Source organism: Mirounga leonina, unplaced genomic scaffold (assembly GCF_011800145.1).
Source record: "Mirounga leonina isolate KUSES-001 unplaced genomic scaffold, KU_Mleo_1.0 Mir_94, whole genome shotgun sequence".
NCBI classification, from domain to species: Eukaryota; Metazoa; Chordata; class Mammalia; order Carnivora; family Phocidae; genus Mirounga; species Mirounga leonina.
The window spans coordinates 54,164,825-54,185,054 of NW_023270855.1; the positions used below are offsets into that span (position 1 = coordinate 54,164,825).

The window sequence follows — 20,230 nt, forward strand, 5'->3', positions numbered from 1 at the left end:
ACACGCACCTGCATGTGCACACCTGCATACACGTGCACACACGCACTAAACACCATATACACACATGCGCGCACACACACACACACACACAAACCACTCTCGTATTTCCCACTGCTCTTATTACCGTCTAACACACTGTATAGTATTTTCTTATTTACCAGGCTCATTGTCTCTCACCCCACTGGAGTAGGAGCTCCGTAAGACCAAGGACTTTTGTCTCTCTTGTTCACAGCTGTGCCCTCAAACCTAGAACAGTGCCTGGCACGCAGGAGATGATCTATAAATATGTGGTAACAGAGTCAATGAAGTGGCCACAAGGAAAAGCGGGGGGCCTCCCCGCTCGATCCTTACCTGAGTCACATCTTCAGATGCCCCTGGAAAGTGTGAGAGGCTGCATGAGTGAGAGTGAGATGGGGCCAGCCTGCGGGTGGGGGGACAGGAAGAAGAGGAGGGCCAGTGGGGAAAGGGGAGGGGCTGAACCCCTGCTCTAAAGGCAGCCCTGGAACCCACGGGCGCCTGTCTGCAGTGTGTGAAGCCCAGGAGCATTGGGCAATCGTGGTTTCCTCCCTGCCCTCAGGGACCCAGCCGTGCTAGCCCAGCCCCCGGGTGTCTCGGGACCTCATCTGCTCAGGCATGGAGGAGACAGTTGTGCGACCTTCGGTGTTCACAGTGGACGGACAGACAGACATCCCATTCACGAGGCTGGGGCGCAGGCGCCGGAGACGGCCCTGCAGTGCGGCCCAGCTGGGCCTGGGCCTCCTCCTGCTACTGCTGGCGGCTGGGCTGGCCGTCCAGGGCTGGTTCCTGCTTCAGCTGCACTTGCGCCTACGGGCCATGGTCACCCCCCTGCTGGTGAGTGGGGCCTTGGGGCTCGTGGCAGGTGGGCCTCCTGTGTCACTGGGCATCTCTCTGTGCGTGCGTGTGCAGGACAGGAGACGGACCAAGAGCAGCCCCGGGCAAGTCAGTTCTCCTCTCTGAAACTCAGTTTCCTCATCTGTAAAATGGGCGTGGTAATAAGAGTGCCCAGCTCCCAGGGAATGAAATACGATACTGTGTGCATGTGCCTGGGGGTGGTTGCCCAGGGCAAGTGTTCAATCAGTCAAAACTGATATTTTTTTAAATCCAGATGTAAAGGGCCTGTGACATTCTGTCACTTAAGGTGTACAGCATGTTGGTCGGACACATTTATTTTGCAATACGATCGCTTGCAGCGCTAGCGAAACATCTCTGTGGTGTGCTATAATGACCATTTCTTCCAGTGGTGGCCCCACACAGTATTAGTCTCTGATAGCAGGTGTTAAGTTCATAATAGAGTCTTGTTGTCTGGAACCCCCAGCACTGACATTCCGACATTGCTGATCATCATCAGCCATGCCCGGATCCCCGCTGTGGGGACCGTCACTAATCCATCCCCTCGGTCCGAGTCTGAGAATCTCTCTCCGCATCAGTTCGCTGTTGCCTGTGGGTGTATCTGTCTGTATCTTTGTGTCCGACGCCACGGCCACATGGTCTCGGCCTTATGTGTCCTGTGTCTCCGGGTCACTTCTCCTTGTGACTGGATCCGATGGCCTCACGCACACGTCCTTCGCGTGAACCCATGCTGCCGTTGCGCGTCCGTGTCCGTGCGCCCACGTGGCCACGTGCTGGCCTGTCTGTGGCCCACGCGTTGGCGTTGCGCACAGACCCACGTGGACCCATAAACCAGGTGGCCGTGTATCTGAGTCCACGTGTCCACATGTGCCTTGTCAGCGGGTCACATAAGTGTCCAGGTCTGTGCCCGACACCCCGTGTCCATATCCACTTGTTGGCGTCGATGTCCACGTGTCCTGCCATCCAGATCACTGTATCTGTAATATGACTTATTTAATAAACCCTTCATAGTGCTTACCAGGTGCCCAGGCACTGGCACATGCTTTACACCGGTGAAGTCTTTGAATCCTAAAAAGCCGCCATCCCTGTGTCTATTTACAGAGGGGAAAACTGGGGCTGCTGGGCGGGGCAGGGTGTGCACGTGGCCCCGGGTGCTGTCGGTGCCCGTGGTCTGCGTGTGTCTCACAGCCGTGAGTCTGAGGATGCCAGTGCGTGGGCCCCACAGGTCCTCACCTGGGCTCCTCTGCCTTTTCAGGACGGAGATGCAGAATCCTGGAAGCAGCTGACGCAAGGTGAGTCGGGGTCCCGGGCACCAGGGGGGGCGGGCGGGATGGTTCCCACGCTGCCCCCGCCCCCTCCGCCCATTGCCCAGTGTGATTTACACAACTGGTCTGAGCCCGGCAGGTGCCCCTCCCCCAGGCCTGGAAGCAGAAGTCTGGGCCACTCCGGAAAGGGTGGGGTTGACGGCGGGAGGTAGACTAGATGGCCCCTCGGGGGGCCGGCCCTCACCCCCCACTGTCTTCACTGCTAATCTCTCACCCTCTCTCTCCAGAGCGGAGGTCCCACCAGGCCAACCCAGCCGCACACCTTACAGGTGAGGGGGACCCCGGGTCCTGGCGTGGGGAGGGGGGCAGGGTGTCCTGGGGAGACCAGGCGGATGGCCAACATGTCAGAGCACTCATCCATCCATGCGTCCATCACTGTTTATTCCCATCAGAGCACAGGCACTGCCTACGCCCATGCGTTTCTCATCTCATTTCATGAGTAAACGCTTACCTGGTGCTCACCGGGTCGCAGGCGCTGGGATACCTCTGTACATGTTCATTCGTTACATCCTAAGGAGGCACGATTCATATCTCCATCTTCCTGAGAGACAGACTGAAGAACATGGAGATTATAAGGCTTCTGGACCAGGGTGTGTTCCGTCTGTCTCTGCTCCTCGGCTCTGCCACTCACAAGTTTTGATGCTTTTGGCCAGTCACTTAATTGCTCCGTGCCTCAATTTCCCCACCTGTGGGAGAGGGGAGACAAAATGAGTTAAGATGTATAAGAAGCAAGTGACTCGGCCTCTGGGTGCCTCTGTTTGCCCACCTGTAAAGTGAGGATAAAGTGAGCTAATACGTATAAAGTTCTTAAATGGCCCAAAACGGGGTGGGGAGAGGGGTGTGGTTGTCACCCTCTCTCACCCAGAGAGGGACACAGGCTGACTGGCCCCTTCTGTCTCCATCCCCAGGAGCCAACTCGAGCCTGACAGGCAGCGGGGGCCCACTGCTCTGGGAGACAAAGCTGGGCTTGGCCTTCTTGAGGGGCCTCAGCTACCGCGAGGGCTCCCTGGTGATCGCCCGGGCCGGCTACTATTACATCTACTCCAAGGTGCAGCTCGGAGGCGTGGGCTGCCCGCAGGGGCTGAGCAGCGGCCTGCCCATCACGCATGGCCTCTACAAGCGCACCTCCCGCTACCCCGAGGAGCTGGAGCTGCTGGTGAGCCGGCGGTCCCCCTGTGGGCGAGCAACCAACCCCCGTGTCTGGTGGGACAGCAGCTTCCTGGGGGGCGTGGTGCACCTGGACGAAGGCGAGGAGGTGGTGGTCCGGGTGCCCGATGAGCGCCTGGTCCGACTCCGGGATGGCACGCGCTCCTACTTTGGGGCTTTCATGGTCTGAAGGAAGGAGTGACCGCGGACTGAATGGGGGTCTGACGGGCAGTGTGACCTCAGGCGGTGCTCTGGGGATCCCCAAACTCAACAAGCGAAGAGCTCAGCGGGCACCTGCAGGGGCCGAGGACCCAACCACCCTGGGAGGTTGAGGACCCTGCAGGCACCAGAGGAAACACTGCAGACCCTGCCACGGACAACACTGAAGACAAAGACCCAGAGACTCGGGTATCTGGAGGCCCCCAATGGGGGGGAAAGCTGATCTGCCTGATATTCAGGAAGAAGGGCTGAGGGGTGGGTATTTATGTTTTTGATTCAGAGAAGAGCGGGACTTGGGGGTCCGGGGACTTGGCTGAAGACAGGAAGCCTTACCATCCCCCACTCTCATGCGTGTGGGCGGTTGCGGGGAGAGAATCATCATCAGGGCTCATCCATGTGGACAGCCCAGCCCAGGCCCACCCACGGCCATAGTCACACATTCAAGTTCCTCCCACAGCTGCGTAGCCCCACCTCCTGCTGGCTAAGGTTACTCTCAGAGACTCCGGCACAGCCCATATGCCATGTGCCGATAACGGTTTGACAACCAGCTCTCCCCCGAGGGAAGAGGCTTTGTAGTGCTTGCATTTTCCTTGGTGTAATTACTCCCATGGTGGCTGGTTTCTGGCTACCAGCGCATCACCCACCGGCTGGCTGGATCCCAGCCCTGTCGAGCACTCACATCCCACTAGGACATCCCGGCTGTGTTTCAGCACCCAGGTCAGGGCCTGGCACATGGCAGGCCCTTGGAAAATGTTTGCAGAGAGAAAGAAAGAAAGAAGGGAGGGCGGGGAGGAAGGAAGGACGGAAGGGGGGGAGGAAGGCGGGAGGAGGGAGGAGGGAGAATGCAGACACACCTACAGCATCACAGAGAATCACACAGCTCCACGATCGCTTTCACAACCGCACTCTTACACACAACGCATCAGATTCTCGCACAACTACACACAAGTCACAGCGTCACAAACACTCAGTCACAGACATTGTGCAACAACCACATATGACACAGTCATGCACAAGTCATCATCACAACCACAGGCACCCACATGGGCCACACAGTCATGCCAAGTGTGACACATGGGATGCCATGATCATCACATCGGACTTCCACATGCTGCATCACGGTCACACCCATCACACACACACACACACACACACACGCAGCCTAAGACTCCTCCCAGCCAAGACGAATACTTCCTGGGATGAGGACCAGACTTTGTCTGAAGCCCTGGGCTCCCTGACCACGGGTCTTGGAAATAAATGGTAAATGTTGCACCTGAGTCTGTCTATTCTCAGGGGAAGGGTGGCTCATAGAGGCAGAGGGGTACATGGAATCACCCATGGATGTCACTTTACAACTTTACAGATCAGAAAACTGAACCCAGCTGGCCCAACTCCCTGTAGGAAACTCGGAGGTAGGGGGCCCGTGGGGGGAGAACCAGAGATCTCATGCCCAGGTCTGCCCCCGCCTTGAGTCTCCCATTTCTTAGAAAGCGGAGGCTCCCTCCTGCCAGGCACCCTTATTGCAGACATCTGGGACAGAGTGGTGGTCTACCCAGCCAGCTGGAAGCTTGGAGCAAGTGGGGGCATGGGGAGAGTGCGGAGGGAGGGGCAGATGATGATACGCATACAAATCAGATGGTCTGTATAAATGAGCAGGTACCCTGGTGCGGCCGGAGGGAGGTGTTGTTGCCCAGGACCCGAAGATAAGGGTTCAGCCCCCAGAAGTGGATGGATTATTGTTGTTATTGTCGATACTGTTGTCATGTTGCCCAGAACAGGGAGGAAGGAAACAGGTTTTGCAATCAGATGGGTCCTGCATTCCAATTTCACTCTGCCACTTGCAGCTGCGGACCTCAAGCAAGTCCCATTGCTTCTTAGTGCCTCTGTTTCCTCATCTGTAAAATGGGAGGTGACACCAGTCCTCACCCCTGATGTAAAGATTACATCAGATCAGGCATGGAAAAAGCCATTCGTCACGGTGCCTGGTGCACAGTAAGAGCTCCATAAGTGTGCGAGTGACATGGGTGATTTAGAAATATTAAGAACAGCATTTGCCGGGCACTTTCCCTATATCAGGCAACTTGCGTGAGTCACAACCTTATATACATACCTGGGCAGGAGCTATTGTTGCCCCCGTGTTCCAGACATAGAGGCAGGAATGCTGGACTCCCCCTCCACTCCCACCAAAGGCACACAGCTTCACGCGTCTCTGCCCTTGAGGACCAGTGGGAGGTGGGGCAGCCCCAGATGCCCAGCCCTAGCCCCTGCTGGAGTTTCCTTTACTCTTGTCACCATTTTTCTGTTTCCGTGGCTTTGATGAGACCAAGGTGTGGGGACAGCAAATTTACAAAGCCACCAGCAGCCACCAACTTCCGTCTGGGGATGGAACCTCTCACTAAGTTTAGCCTCCAAAGATCATTCCTGGGAGGGGCCTCCCAGCCCTGAGGTGGAGGAGCAAGCGGAAGAAGAGAGGGCGGGGGTAAGAGGATGGGTAGGGTAGGAGGGAGATGGAAAGAGAGGGAGGGGAGGGAGAGAAGGAGGGAGAAGGTGCAGAGAGCCCTAGAGGTATAGAGGCTGGTGCAGTAGGAGACCTAGACCCCAACTTGATTTCAGATAGAGCATGGGGTGGGAAGCCCCCAGCTCAGGCCACTGACCTACTTTATAACTTCTGAGAAGTTTATCTGCTTGATTTCCGCTTTCACATCCCGTGCTCAGGCATCTGTTCAGATATCACCTTCCCCCACAATGCTCTTCCTCGAGACCTGAGGTCTGCATCCTCACCCTCCCCCAGCCCCTGGAAACTTCTCCCCTCATCTCCTGCCAAGACCCAGAGGTGGTAGAAGTAAAAAATAATGATGACAAATCATTTATTAATTTCATATTATAATGCTATGTCTCTCCTGCTAAATATCACTGTGTTCAAACACTGGGATGCACTGTCTCAGAGAAAACAAGAATGGGTCTTTCGGGGAAGCAGGCCACCAGGGTTCGAATCCCCGCTCTGCCACTTCCCAGCTGGGTGATCTCAAGATCCATCCTTGGCCTCCCCAGGCCTCAGTTTCCTCATCTGCAAAAGAATATGAACAGTGGCCTCTACCCTACCTTGGTTATTGTGAGGTGAAATGACTTGAGTGTTAAGTAGTTTTCCAGAGCTTGGCCCACAGTGAGTTCTTTAATCCTTAGTAGATATTCTTTTTGTAAGCATAGCTGTAATCACGTGCACATTTAAAGTTCAGATTCTTTTCAGTGATTACATCCACAAGCCACATCTAGTCACTAGGTGTGTTTTGTTGTTGTTCATTTTAAATAGGCTCTGTGACCAATGTGGGGCTTGAACTCATGACCCTGAGATCAAGAGTTGGTTGCTCTATGGACCAAGCCACTGAGCCACCCCAAAAGTGTGTTTTTAATATGGAAATTAGTAGCCAATATTTAAACATTACAAAATTTTACGTGTGAACAAATCTGAATTTCTGGATTTTCTTGGAAATTTGGAAGCTGTGAACAACCCAGGCTGGGCAGTGGCTTTCCCTATTGGATAAGGCATGGGCTCACCAGCTCACCCCAGTCTCCACTACCCCCCGTTGTCTCCCACACAGAGGCTGTCAGTTGCCTCTCAGCATCGTGCTTTTGTGTTGCTTCTCTTAAAGTAATAAGGATCATTAATTATAGGTCATACTTCTGATGTACTCACTGCATGTGAGACACTGTGCTAAGTGCATTAATTCACAGTAACTCACTTAATTCTCATAGTGACTGTGGGGTACGTTGCGTTGTAACACCCATCTAATGGCACAGAGAGGTGAAGTCACTTCTCTCTCAGAGATGAGAAAATAAATGACAGCCTGAGATGACTATGAGTTTCAGGGAGAATGAGAGCTCATAGTTGTATTCATTTCCTGCTGCTACTTAAAATGATAGCTACTTATTGCCTTATAGCTCTAGGAGTCAGAAGTCAGAAGTCAGAAATGAGTCTTATGGAACTAAAATCAATGTGCTGGCAGGGCTTCCTTCCTTCTGGAGGAAAGGTTTGCCTCAAATCTTTTTATCAGAGTTGCTTCTGTGTGAGCCCAAACTCTGACACATGTGTGGCATCCATAAATCGCAATTTGCAAAGAGTACAAATAATTTAACTTCTGTTTTATTCTTTTTTTTTTTTTTAAAGATTTTATTTATTTGACAGAGAGAGACACAGCGAGAGAGGGAACACAAGTAGGGGGAGTGGGAGAGGGAGAAGCAGGCTTCCCGCAGAGCAGGGAGCCCGATGCGGGGCTCGATCCCACTCCATCCCAGGACCCTGGGATCAGGACCTGAGCCGAAGGCAGATGCTTAACGACTGAGCCACCCAGGCGCCCCCTTCTGTTTTATTCTTAATGCGACTTACTTTGTGCAGACATCCCTTTGCACCAGGATGCTAAGAACTATCAGTCCATTGGGAACCATCCCTGCCCACATGCTCCTTACCCAAGACTGCCAAAATTCCAGGGAGCTTAGGCAGTGTCCCAGCATTAAGGGTGAGGGAGGGAGCCATTTGATTCTCAAGCCATGTATGCACACCGGTGCCCACCACCCATCTGCTTCTGACCCATCAGTCCTCCATTTTTGTACTTGCGACCTATCAAGACTGCTGCCTTCTCTGCTGCTCCTAAGCCTTGCTCACAAGGCTGATTTCAGCTTGAGGCAACGGAAGCTCACAAAGCTGATTTCAGCTTGAGGCAACGGAAGCTCTTTGAGGCTGTCTGTGGCTTCAGTTGCCCCGAGACACCATCAAGTCGTTTCCCTTTCGGGGACCTGCAACCTCTCTGGGCTCTGTAACGAAGAGCAGGACTCAAGCCTCTTCTAGTCTGGAGGGCCCTTAGACTATCTCTGGGGAACTTTCTCTATTGCAGGTCTTTTGTTGTTGTTGTTGTTGTTGTTGTTTAAAGATTTTATTTATTCATTTGAGACACAGAGACAGAGAGAGAGAGAGAAAGCATGAGCAGGGAGAGAGGCAGAAGGAGAGGGAGAAGCAGGCTCCTCACTGAGCAGGGAGCCCGATGCGGGGCTCGATCCCAGGACCCTGGGATCATGACCTGAGCCGAAGGCAGACGCTTAACCATCTGAGCCACCCAGGCGCCCCTGTTGTTGTTGTTTTAAGTAAACTCCATGCCCAACATGGGGCTCTTGGGGCTCGAACTCGTGACTCTGAGATCAAGAATTGCATGCTGTACTGACTGAGCCAGCCAGGAGCCCCTCCTATAAAATAAGGTTATTAGAGTAGGCACTAATCCAAATGGTGTGTGTCCTTGTAAGAAGAGATTAGTGCACAGAGGGTACTAGCCAAGGAGAGAAGCTTCGGAAGGAACCAGTCCTTCTGACACCTCAATCTCAGACTTTCAGCCTCCGGAACTGTGAGAAAATACATTTCTGATGTTTAAGCTACTCAGTCTGGGAGCCCTAGCATGCCCATACACCACCTCTCTTCCCCCCACCAGTCCTGGGAAAAGCAGGTGGCCTCCAGAAGCTGAAAAATACAAAGGAACAGATTCACCCCTAGAACCTCCAGAAAGAATGCAGCCCTGCTGACATTTTGATGTTAGCCCAGAACTGTAAGCTCATACACTTGTGTTGTTTTGAGCCTCTAAGTTTGCAGCAATGTGTTACTGTAGCAATAGCAAGCTCACGCAGCTGGGATCTGGGAGGTACTCCAGGGCATCCAGCATAGTCCACCCCTACGCCACTTGGATCCATGTGCTTTGTAGAGAGGTTTGCCGTTGCCGTGTGTGGGGACAGCTACTGCAGGAGCCTTGCTGATCTCTCTCCCAGCTGGAAAGTGGAATCATCCACTGCTGCCACTGAATCTAGCAGCTCCGATTGTTCATCATCTCCCTCCCCAACTATTCCTTCTGCCGGAACTTCTGTTCGTCTAGGTGGCCTGCCCGGTGAGGTGACCTAGTTCCTCATCCCTGAGGGCTCAGAGACCCTGGTCACCATGCCTTTACACCTTCAAGAGTGGCACTAATTTCTGCCCTTGCATTGTGATTCAATACTGCATTCAATTTGCTACCTTGATTGGCAAAGGGTGTGGAGGGGAGTAATTCTGGAGGCTTCCACTTGACCTTATCCACAGAAAAAGCTTACAACACCTGATCTGCTCAGTGATTTCCAAGGGCCAAGTGCTAGAGAGATGCGTTATCTCTCTAAACTCTTACCATCACTCTGTGGTGCCAATGTTATTATTGTTTCCTGACTACAGAAGAGGAAACTGAGGCACGGGGAAGTGAAGCAACTGGGCCAAAGTCCTTCATCTAGGAAGTTACGGAGGCTTCTAATCCCAGAGCCTTTGCCTAAACCACTTTCCTAAATCTATCACATGGTACTCCAGCGTATGCATAGACCCCATTTTATTATCCACTCCCCTACTGATGGACACATAGGTTGTTTCATAGTAGTATACAAAATGCTGTCATGAATATCCTTATCACGACTTTTTGTGCAAGTGGTCCCCCTCTTACAGGTCCTGGGTGCCCTCACGCAAGAGCTCAAGAAGGGTTCTGAGCCTATGGGTGTTGACCTCCATCCTGGGACCTCAAATCCAAGACTTCCAGCCAGCCTCCCTGCCTCCCCGATCCATGCTCCACCCTGCCTCCCACTTCACGACACTCTCACCAACACTTGGCCCTGAGGACTGACTCATCCCACTCCTAGGGGCCTCCCTCCGTGTCCCCCTGGTCAGGTCCCTTTACCTGACTGAGGCTGTTTCCCAGCCATACAACACGGGAAGTCGCTTCAAAGATCCCATGCATGGAGAGATACAAATTTTGAATAATAATTTAAGCTCTTTTTCTTTTCCTCCTTCTGATCTAAATCTTCATTTCATCAGTTACTGGTTGAGTGGCCTTAAGAGCTGGCTTAACCTCTCACTCTCTCTCAGTTTCTTTGTTTGTAAAGTAGGGAAAATAATTTCCCCACTACCTCATACCTCATAATGCAACTTCCACCCACTAGCTGAGCACAGTGAAGACATGTCAAATGCTTAGTTGAGTGGTTTCTGGCACATATCAGGTGCTCAATAAATATTGGCCATTGTTGCTGATATTATTACAGTTGACCCATGTTTCGGGGTACTGATCCTCCCCAACACAATCAAAGATCCACGTATAACTTTTGACTCCCCAAAAACTTAACTACTACTAGCCTACTCTTGACTGGAAGCCTTACTGATAACATAAACAATCGATTAACACAAATTTTCTGTGTTGTATCACACACTGTGTTCTTACAGGAAAGTAAGCTAGAGAAAAAGAAATATTATTACGGAAATCATAAGGGGGCGCCTGGGTGGCTCAGTTGGTTAAGCGACTGCCTTCGGCTCAGGTCATGATCCTGGAGTCCCGGGATCGAGTCCCACGTCGGGCTCCCTGCTCGGCGGGGAGTCTGCTTCTCCCTCTGACCCTCCTCCCTCTCATGCTCTCTCTCTCAAATAAATAAATAAAATCTTTTAAAAAAAAAAAAGGAAAATCATAAGGAAGAGAGAATACATTTACAGTCCTGGAATTTATCAATACTGTAAATTTACAACCTCTCTTTACAAGACTGATCGTCTATCAGTATCTCCATCAATGTTATTTTATTTTATTTTTTTAAAGATTTTATTTATTTATTTGACAGAGAGAGACACAGTGAGAGAGGAGCACAGGCAGGGGGAGTGGAGGGGGGAAAGGCAGGCTTCCCGCCAAGCGGGGAGCCCAATGCGGGGCTCGATCCCAGAACGCTGGGATCATGACCTGAGCCGAAGGCAGGCGCTTAATGACTGAGCCACCCAGGCGCCCCTCAATGTTATTTTATATGACAAAAAAACAAAACAAAACACTACAGATGTGGTACATATTACTAAGACTAGACACCAAAAGTGAAAAGATAATATGAAAAAGAAATTCCCATTTCTTTGCAAGGATCGTGATTCATGCATTAGTAACAAAAAAGCAGCCATAAGATTGCTTTGTGGTGGCCTGGTATAACCCATACAGTTGCTTTCCTGTGGCCCAGCCTATACACGAATGAATTGTTACAAAATTTTGATGACAGACAGTATTACTCTCATGTTCATGATACAGTATCGGGAACACTATTGCATTTTTTTAAAACACCTGTGATGATAGGCTGACTCACAATTCCTCTAATTCTTTGAAAACAAAGTTAGAAAACAGTAAGAAAACCAATACATTAGTAACTTTACATTAAATATCACTCACCTTATGACTACATAAGGATATGCTGTGAATGGCACCATGTATGGTCTGTGTTCGTGTGCACAAGTTTTGATACATGTTAACTTTTTATAACAGATTTGTGTACATTTTATGGTAGCAAATGATAAAATAGACCAGTATCTACAGATATTCTATACATTCCTGACATACCTAACTTTTTCTTAACTTGTCGATATTTCCAGGCTACACAGTTCATCTGCATATTTTTTCAAATCGCCACAAGTCTCCAAAGATGTTTCCAATATATGTATTGAAAAAAGAATGTATATAAGTGGACTCGCACTGTTCAAACCCATGTTGTTCAAGGGTCGACTGCTTCCCCTGCCCCTTTCCCTAGTCAAGGAGTAGTTGGTTTTGCGTGTTTGTTCCTTCCCAAGAGAGATGGTGGGGAGCAGGTATAACCTATGAGTCCCTTCCTGGCATTGATCTCCAAAAGCCTAAAGTGATGATGTTTGGGATTTGGCCAAAACTGTGGGAGTAATCAGGGATGATTCTGAAGATCCACCCCAGCTTCAGAGCTCCCTGTGAAGGCCACTGAATTGTCACATCCAAATATCCCTCTGCCCGTCCTGCTTCCCTCACACCCTCATAGATGAACGTGGCAGCATTTTCCAGTTAGCACCCAGCCTGCAGATCTCCATTTCAGTCTGTTTCCTGGAAACCCCATCTATTTAGAGAGGCCTCAGCAGACACAGAGCCACCCTGCCCCTACTACCAACAAAGGTGTGCTGAAGAAAGTATAATAAAATATTGTAACATGTAGATGAGCTTGAAAGAAAGAAAAATCCCTAGATGTGAAAAGGAAGAGAGAAACTGAAGCCAGAGTGAAAATGGAGCTGTTGTTGTAGTGGACCTGGTTTAGTTCCAAAAGTAGACTCGATGGCACAAAGGAGTGGGGATCTGAGAGCCCCTAGGGACAGAGATGCAGCTCAGATCTGTGGGATGCAGACAAAGGGAAACTGAGGTCCCACCCAGAACCTGGAGCCTGAAAGAGTAGTCCGTTCCGATTAAGGAAGTCTAGAAAAACTCTACCTATTGTGGATGGGGAGAAAAGTCACCTGCGAGAAATAAAGACCTCAGACCTGCTTCACATGCGAGTGAGTGTGGAGTTTCTACTTAACAGAAAGCCCGTGAAGACAGAGACATTTGTTTCTTGTGTTTTGTGTTTTGTTCCCCTCTTATTGCTGGAATGCAGAACAGTGCCTAATACACAGTAGGTTCTAAAACAATAATGGTTGAAAAAATTAACTGTGACTTACCTTGACCAAATAAATTCACAGAGTGAATTACATGAATCCCAGCGTCTAGGCCTTAGCAGGCAGAGAAGCTTCCACTTTGGCCTTCTCAGAGCCCTGAGTGCAAAGAAGTACAGCTATCCTGTGAGTGAGGATGGGTGGACAGAGAGGTCCTGGAGGGTGACAGACATGGGAGTGAGGCCATTGTTGCTCTACCTGCCCCAGATGAGCTGCCCCAGCTTGTGGAGCTGAAACTGACCATCGCCGACCAGCCCTGCAGGGCCATCTCACTAAATTGTAAGCAAACACAACAGTTGTTGGTTTACACCAGTAAGTTTTAGGGTAGTTTGTTATGCATCAGTAGGTAATGGATAGACTTCCAAGCTCTTTTCTATTGTCATACAGATAGACGGGCAAGCAGACAGACAGAGAGATGAATAGATGGACAGATAAATGGGTAGGCAGGTGGATGGGTAGATGGGTAGGTGATGGATAAATAAATGGGTAGATGGGTCAAAGTATGGATGGGTGGGTGAGAAGATGTGTGGATAGACGGTTGGATGGATGGATGACACATGTATGGATGGGCAGGAGATAGGTGGATGATCAGTTGGATAGATGGATGGGTGTATAGATAAAACAGTGAGTGGATGAATAATGAATGGATGGATACACACATATAATCTAAATCCAACTTAAACTTATTAACAGCCTATTTTGGCATAAACAAATACTAACTCATATAATGTAGGCATCCATTGTAGGATGTACCTGAATTTTAGGTTAAAATCCGTGAAATTAAGAGAAAAAACAGGACTAGTATGTATCCCAGACTCATATCCAACTTAGAGGAAGCAATAAGTTGTCATCTTCCTGATGACAAGGAAGTCATCTGAGAGCATCCTTCATTTCCCAAGAAGAAGCGGGGCAGATAAACCCTATCCCACTGGCCAATGGGTCTCTACTTATATGAGTACCACACTGCTTTCATTACTATAATGAATATAATAAGTCCTGCTATGAGGGAGGGCAAGGCCCTTCTTATTCTTCATCTTCAGGGTGATCTCGGTTATGTAGGCCTTTTATTCTGCTTGTCAACTTCCTTGAAAAACCCTGTTGAGATTTTTATTGGAACTGCATGGAATCTGTAGATAAAAATGCAAAGTATGGATATCTTCATACTGAGTCTTCCAATCAATGAACATGGTATAACTCTTTCTCCACTAGGGTCTTCTTGCATGTTTCTCCAGAATGTTTCATAATTTTCTCTGTAAATAATTTACATCATGTTTATATTTCTTTCTAAGTGTGTTACATTTGTTGGTGCTACTGTAAATGGCATCTCTTTTTGAAGTTTCATTTTCACACATCTGCTGCTGGTATATACAATGCAATAGATGTTTGTAGCCATCACAATGACATTGAAATACTGGACGTCCTTGTCTTGTTTCTGATCTTTAAATGAATGCTGTTCCTGTTTCACCATTAAGGATGGATCTGCTGTTCAGCTTTTTAGGTAGCTCTTACCAGATGAAGGAAATCCCCTTCTATTCCTAATTTGCTAAGAGATTTTGCAAAAATCATGAATAAATGTTGAATTTTATTAAACGTTTTCTCTGTGTCACATAATCTTAAGAGTATCGCATAGTCTTTCCCCTTTAGATTGACAATGTTCATCAGTATTCTAATGTTAATCATCCAACCTTTTATTCCTGGAATAGATCCAACTTGATCAGGATGTATTTTTTTTAAGATTATTTATTTATTTATTTGACAGAGAGATAGAGAGCACAAGTAGGCAGAGCAGCAGGCAAAGGGAGAGGGAGAAACAGGCTCCCCTGCTGAGCAGGGAGCCTGACGTGGGGCTCAATCCCAGGACCCTGGGGTCATGAGCCAAAGGCAGCCACTTAACCGACTGAACCACCTAGGCACCCCTATCAGGATGTATTTTTTAATATATTGCTAGATTCAATTTACTGACATTTTAGGTAGGATTTTTGCATTTGTGCTTAGGAGGAAGATGTTCTATAATTTTTCTGACTAAGACTATTCTTGTCAGGTTTTGGTATTAAGGCAATGCTGGCCTCGTAATAAGAAAAAAAACGGGTACTGGAGCCCTGGGTGGCCCAGTTGGTTAAGCATCCAACTCTTGATTTTGGCTCAGGTCATGATCTCAGGGTCGTGAGATCGAGCCTTATTATGTTGGGCTCCAGACTGGGCATGAAGCCTGCTTGAGATTCTCTCCCTCTCCCTCTGCCTCTCCCCACCACTGCTCATGCTCTTTGTCTCTCTTGCTCTCTCTAAACAAAAACGAAAACAAAACAAAACAAAAACACCTGGGTGTGCTTTTTTTCCTGTACTCCGAAATAGTTTGCATATCGTTAACATTATTAGTCGCACAGATATTTATGAAACTCACTTATAAAAACATCTGGATCTGGCATCTTATTCGTGAGAAGAGTTTTTTGTGGGGGAAGAAGGTTTTTAATTTATTACTCAGTTTCTTTAATGACTTTTAAATTTTTTAGACTTCTTATTTCTTCTTGACTTGTTTTTTATATTTTATCTACATTTTCCCAATCACGGGTGAATAGATATCATATTGGTCAATAAAATCATTCCTCAAATCTTCTTATTGCCTCTCCAACCTCTGCAGCCTCCATGCTTATGTTCCCTTTCTCATCATAAATAATTCTGATTTGCACCTTTTTTTTCTTAGTTTTTCCTTGATCGGTGTCACCAGAAATTTATCTTCTCTTCTTTTAAAAAAATAAAATATTAGCCTTTTTATTATGTATGTTTTCTAAAGTTTCTGCCCTTATTTTGGCTATGTCCTTCCTTATACTTTCTACGTATTTATTCTGTTGATCTTTTCTGACTCTCCATTCAATACCAAGCTCGCAGACTTTCTTCTAAAATTTTCCTTGGGTTACATGTCGTAAGTTTGATATGTAATTATTTTCATCTGGATATGGAAACATTGCATTCCATGTGTTCTGCTTTGTTAATGAACATTTTCTGCCTTTTGGCTTTTCCATAACTTTGGGGCTTCTCATGCCTCTTTATTACCTCTTGGTGGCAATGAACAAAATCCCCACACTTATCCCTGAAACTACAAGGTTTCTTAATGATTGGTTTAAAAAAAATGGAGGTAGAAAGAAGGGAGGGAAGGATGGAGGGTGGAGAAAAACAGAGAGAGAGATTTTCTAAGCATTTTTAAATTAATTATTTTTATTTTTAATTGTGGTAAAATATACACAACATAAAACTTATCCCATTTAAACTGTTTTTTAAGTGTATAGTTCACCCGCATTAGGTACATTCATGTTGTTGTGCAACCATCCCCACCATCCACCTCCAGAACATTTCCATCTTCCCAAACTGAGATTTTGTCCCCATGAAACAATGACTCCCCACCCCTGGCAACTCCATTCTGTTCTCTATCTCTACGAATGTGACTACTCTAAATATTTCATTTGAGTGTGATCATATAGTATTTGACCTTTCTGTGATTGGCTTATGTCACTGAGTGTAAAATCCTCAAAGTCCATCCCCACTCTAGCAGGTGTCAGGATTCCCTTCCTTTTTAAGGCTGAAAAATATTCCATTGTGTGGATGGACCACATTTTGTTTATCCATTCATCGTTGATGGACACTTGGGTTACTTCCACCTTTTGGCTATTGTGAATAATCCTGCTACGAACATGGATGTGCAAATATCTTTCTTTTTTTTTTTTTTTAAGATTTTTATTTATTTATTTGAGAGAGAGAGAATGAGAGAGAGCACATGAGAGTGGGGAGGGTCAGAGGGAGAAGCAGACTCCCCGCCGAGCAGGGAGCCCGATGCGGGACTCGATCCAGGGACTCCAGGATCATGACCTGAGCCGAAGGCAGTCGCTTAACCAACTGAGCCACCCAGGCGCCCGAGTCCCTGCTTTCAATTCTTTTGGGTATATACCCAGAAATGGAATTCCTGACTAAATGGTATTTCTATTTTTACTTTCTTGAGGAGTCAACATACTAGTTTGTGTGACTACACCATCCTACATTCCTACCAGCTCCCTAAGCACTTTTTACTGTGTATTTTGCCATGGCTCGATACATGTTCCGTATACGTGACCATGAGATCAAGCTTGTTCATTGTATTATTCAAATCTATATGCTTACTTTTTGTCAGCCTGAGCTACCAATGGCCACAAGGGGTGTTTTTAAAATCTCCTACTTCAGTGGTATAATTATCTAAGACAAGCTATTTTACATTCTTCCTCCTTTTTTCCATTCTGAGTCTTCAGTTTTTGCAGAGCATTTTACACTAACAGCACATCCCAATTCATACCATCCACATGTTTGAAAAGTTCTGTCAATTTTTGCTTCATTTATTTCGAGACCGTTTTTAAGTGCACACATATTGAAACTGTTATATTTTCATGGTTATATCTAGTAACGCTTTTTAACTGAACTCTGTGCTGTCTGTTATTTGTAGGGCGAAACCAACTTTCTTTCTGGCTATTTACATCCTTTAATTAGCAACTTGTTATGTCTTGTATGTTTAAATGTCAACAACATGTTGCTGGATTTTAAGTTTTCTTATCCAGCCTGATAATAATTGTCTTTTAATTTGAGTATTTAGAACAATGCTGTCCAGTATAAACGTAATGTGAGCCATCTCTGTAATTTAAGTCTTTTCTAGCAGGCACAATTAAGAGTTTAAAAATTGGTGAATTTTAATATTTTATTTAGCAATGTATCTAGAATGTTAATCATTCCTAGGTGTAATCAGTCTAAAATTATTATTAAGATGCTTTATACTTTTTTTCATTCTAGGTCTCCAAATTCTGAGTGCATTTCCCACTGACGCCCGATGGATCTCAGCCCAGACTGCCCACCTTCCCAGTGCGCCACAGTGCCTGGCCACTCTATCAGGTGGTGGAGATTTAGAGCATCTGCATTAATTCCAATTACGCAAATAATGGGTTTGGATGTATTTTGTGATTTCTGATTGTCCCTCCTTTTTTTAAAGATTTTATTTATTTGAGAGAGAGTGAGAGAGCGCAAGCACGAGGGGGTGGAGAGACAGAGGGAGAGGGAGAAGCAGACTCCCCTCTGAGCAGGGAGCCTGACCCCAGGGCTCAGTCCCAGGACCCTGGGATGGTGACCTGAGCTGAAGGCAGTTGCTTAACCAAGTGAGCCACCCAGGCGCCCCTGGACCTCCTTTTCTATATTTCTTTTACTCATCCTCCTTGCCTTATCTCGGATTTTTTTCTCATTCCAGTTTTTTCTTCTACTTACCTCAGAAATGATGTATTCTGTTCTTACTCTTTTGGCCATTTCCTTAGGCACCTTCATGTGTAGGTTCAACCTGTCAAGAGTCTAAAGCTCTCAACGGTTCACCTCCAGAAGCCTCCTGATAGTTCTTCCTGTATCCACTCTCGCCCCCTTCAGGCTATTCTCCGAACAGCAGTCAAAGTGAGATTTTTGGTAAAAAAAAAATTTTAATGTGTAATGTTTATTTAAAATCACAGATAATCTCATGTAAAGACATTTATTTGACCAAAAATATTTTTAGGATAAATATCTTTTTTCTATTCTTCAAAAAATGGAAATTATTCATCAAAAGGAACAAAACTAACTCAAGTATGACAAGAAGCCAACAAAAACTAACAAAGAATTGTGAGTTCACTTTATGTTAGTGGTTTAAAAAACCCTACATTTGTTTTTTTCTCTGAGGTATGACTGATATGCAAAAATGCTGTATATATATAATATTACATATTGATGAGTTTAAAGACAAGTAAACACCCATGAAACTATCACCACAATGTCAAAAGCTTGACCATCACTTCTAAAAGTTTCCTCTTTCCTTCTTTATTTGTGTGTGATAAGAACTTTGTTTTTAACATGGAACACTTCGCGAACTTGCATGTCATCCTTGTGCAGGGGCCATGCTAATCTTCTCTGTATTGTTTTAGTTTTAGTATATGTTCTGCCCAAGCAAGCATGATAAGAACAGTTACTATAAGAGCTATCCTCTTTAAACAAAATTTTTGGGGCCCTGGGTGGCTCAGTCCGTTAAGCAACTGACTCACAGTTTCGGCTCAGGTCATGATCTCAGGGTGGTGCAATCGAGCCCCACGTGGGGCTCTGGGCTCAGTGAGGAGTCTGCTGGAGTCTCCCCGCCCCTGCCCTTCCCCCTGCTCGTGCTTCCCCCCCTCAAATAACTAAATAAATAAAATTTAAAAAAAATTTTTTTTAAGTATACAATACAGTATTGTTAAGTATACGCATTATGCTTTATAGTAGGTCTCTAGGACTTACCCATCCTCCATAACTGAAACTGTATACCCATTAAACACCAGCTCCCCTTCCCTCCCTCCCCCAGCCCCTGGCAATCATCATTGCCACTTGCTATCTCTATACATTTGACTACCAAGTCCCTCAGGTAAGTGGAATCATCTTTGTCCTTTTGTGTCTGCCTTATTTCGTGTAGTAAGTGGCAGAATTAACTTTTTCCTTACGGCTGAACAATATTCCATTGTATGTATACACCACATGTCCTTTATCCACTCATCCACCAGGCCTTTGCCTCTGTAAATAACGCTTCAATGAACGTAGAAGTGTAGGTATCTCTTGGAGATCCTGATTTCAATTCCTTGGGGTTTATACCCAGGAGTAGGGTGCTGGATGGGAAGGTAGTTCCATCAATGTTTGGGGAGCCTCCACACTGCTTTCCATGGCACAGCGCCGTGTTGCATTCCCACCACCAGAAGTGAACAAGGTTCCAGTTTCTCCACATCCTCAGACCTGGTGTCTTTTGTCTGGGAGTTCACGTTGGATTGGTTGTAGCCATCGTAACGCTGTGAGATGATATCTCGCTATGGTTTTTACTTGCCTTTCCCCAATGATTCCTGAGCACCTTTCCTTTATGGTGGTGCCATTTTCCTTAAAGGCCTTTTCATCTTTACTGAGCGCTCACTAATATTTTTATGAGAACTTTTGCACACATTTACAAATAAAATTGGTGCATTTTTGTGCCTTTTAGTGACCATATGTGTACATTTGTGCTGAGTATCTATCTAGGAGTGGATTTTCCTATGCTCAACTTTATTAGATGATGCCAATTTTCCAAAGCAGGTGTCCCTATATCACCAAACCTGCCAAGCATGAAAGTTCCGATCGCTTCATA

The 20,230-nt window shown here is 46.9% G+C and overlaps 1 protein-coding gene and 1 non-coding gene across 2 annotated transcripts; one reads left to right on the plus strand and one right to left on the minus strand.

Moving 5' to 3' along the window:
* The first annotated feature begins 274 nt into the window (after positions 1–274).
* TNFSF14 (TNF superfamily member 14) lies at positions 275–4,784 on the plus strand. Its single transcript, XM_034997405.1, has 4 exons — positions 275–852; positions 2,126–2,162; positions 2,423–2,464; positions 3,104–4,784. Exons 1-4 carry the CDS (start codon positions 634–636, stop codon positions 3,529–3,531), a joined length of 726 nt encoding a protein of 241 aa, XP_034853296.1. The 5' UTR covers positions 275–633; the 3' UTR covers positions 3,532–4,784.
* Positions 4,785–18,939: 14,155 nt separating this feature from the next.
* LOC118006112 lies at positions 18,940–19,044 on the minus strand. The gene has a single exon (XR_004677947.1). It is a non-coding gene; the product is annotated as a U6 spliceosomal RNA (small nuclear RNA).
* Between the last annotated feature and the right edge of the window lie 1,186 nt (positions 19,045–20,230).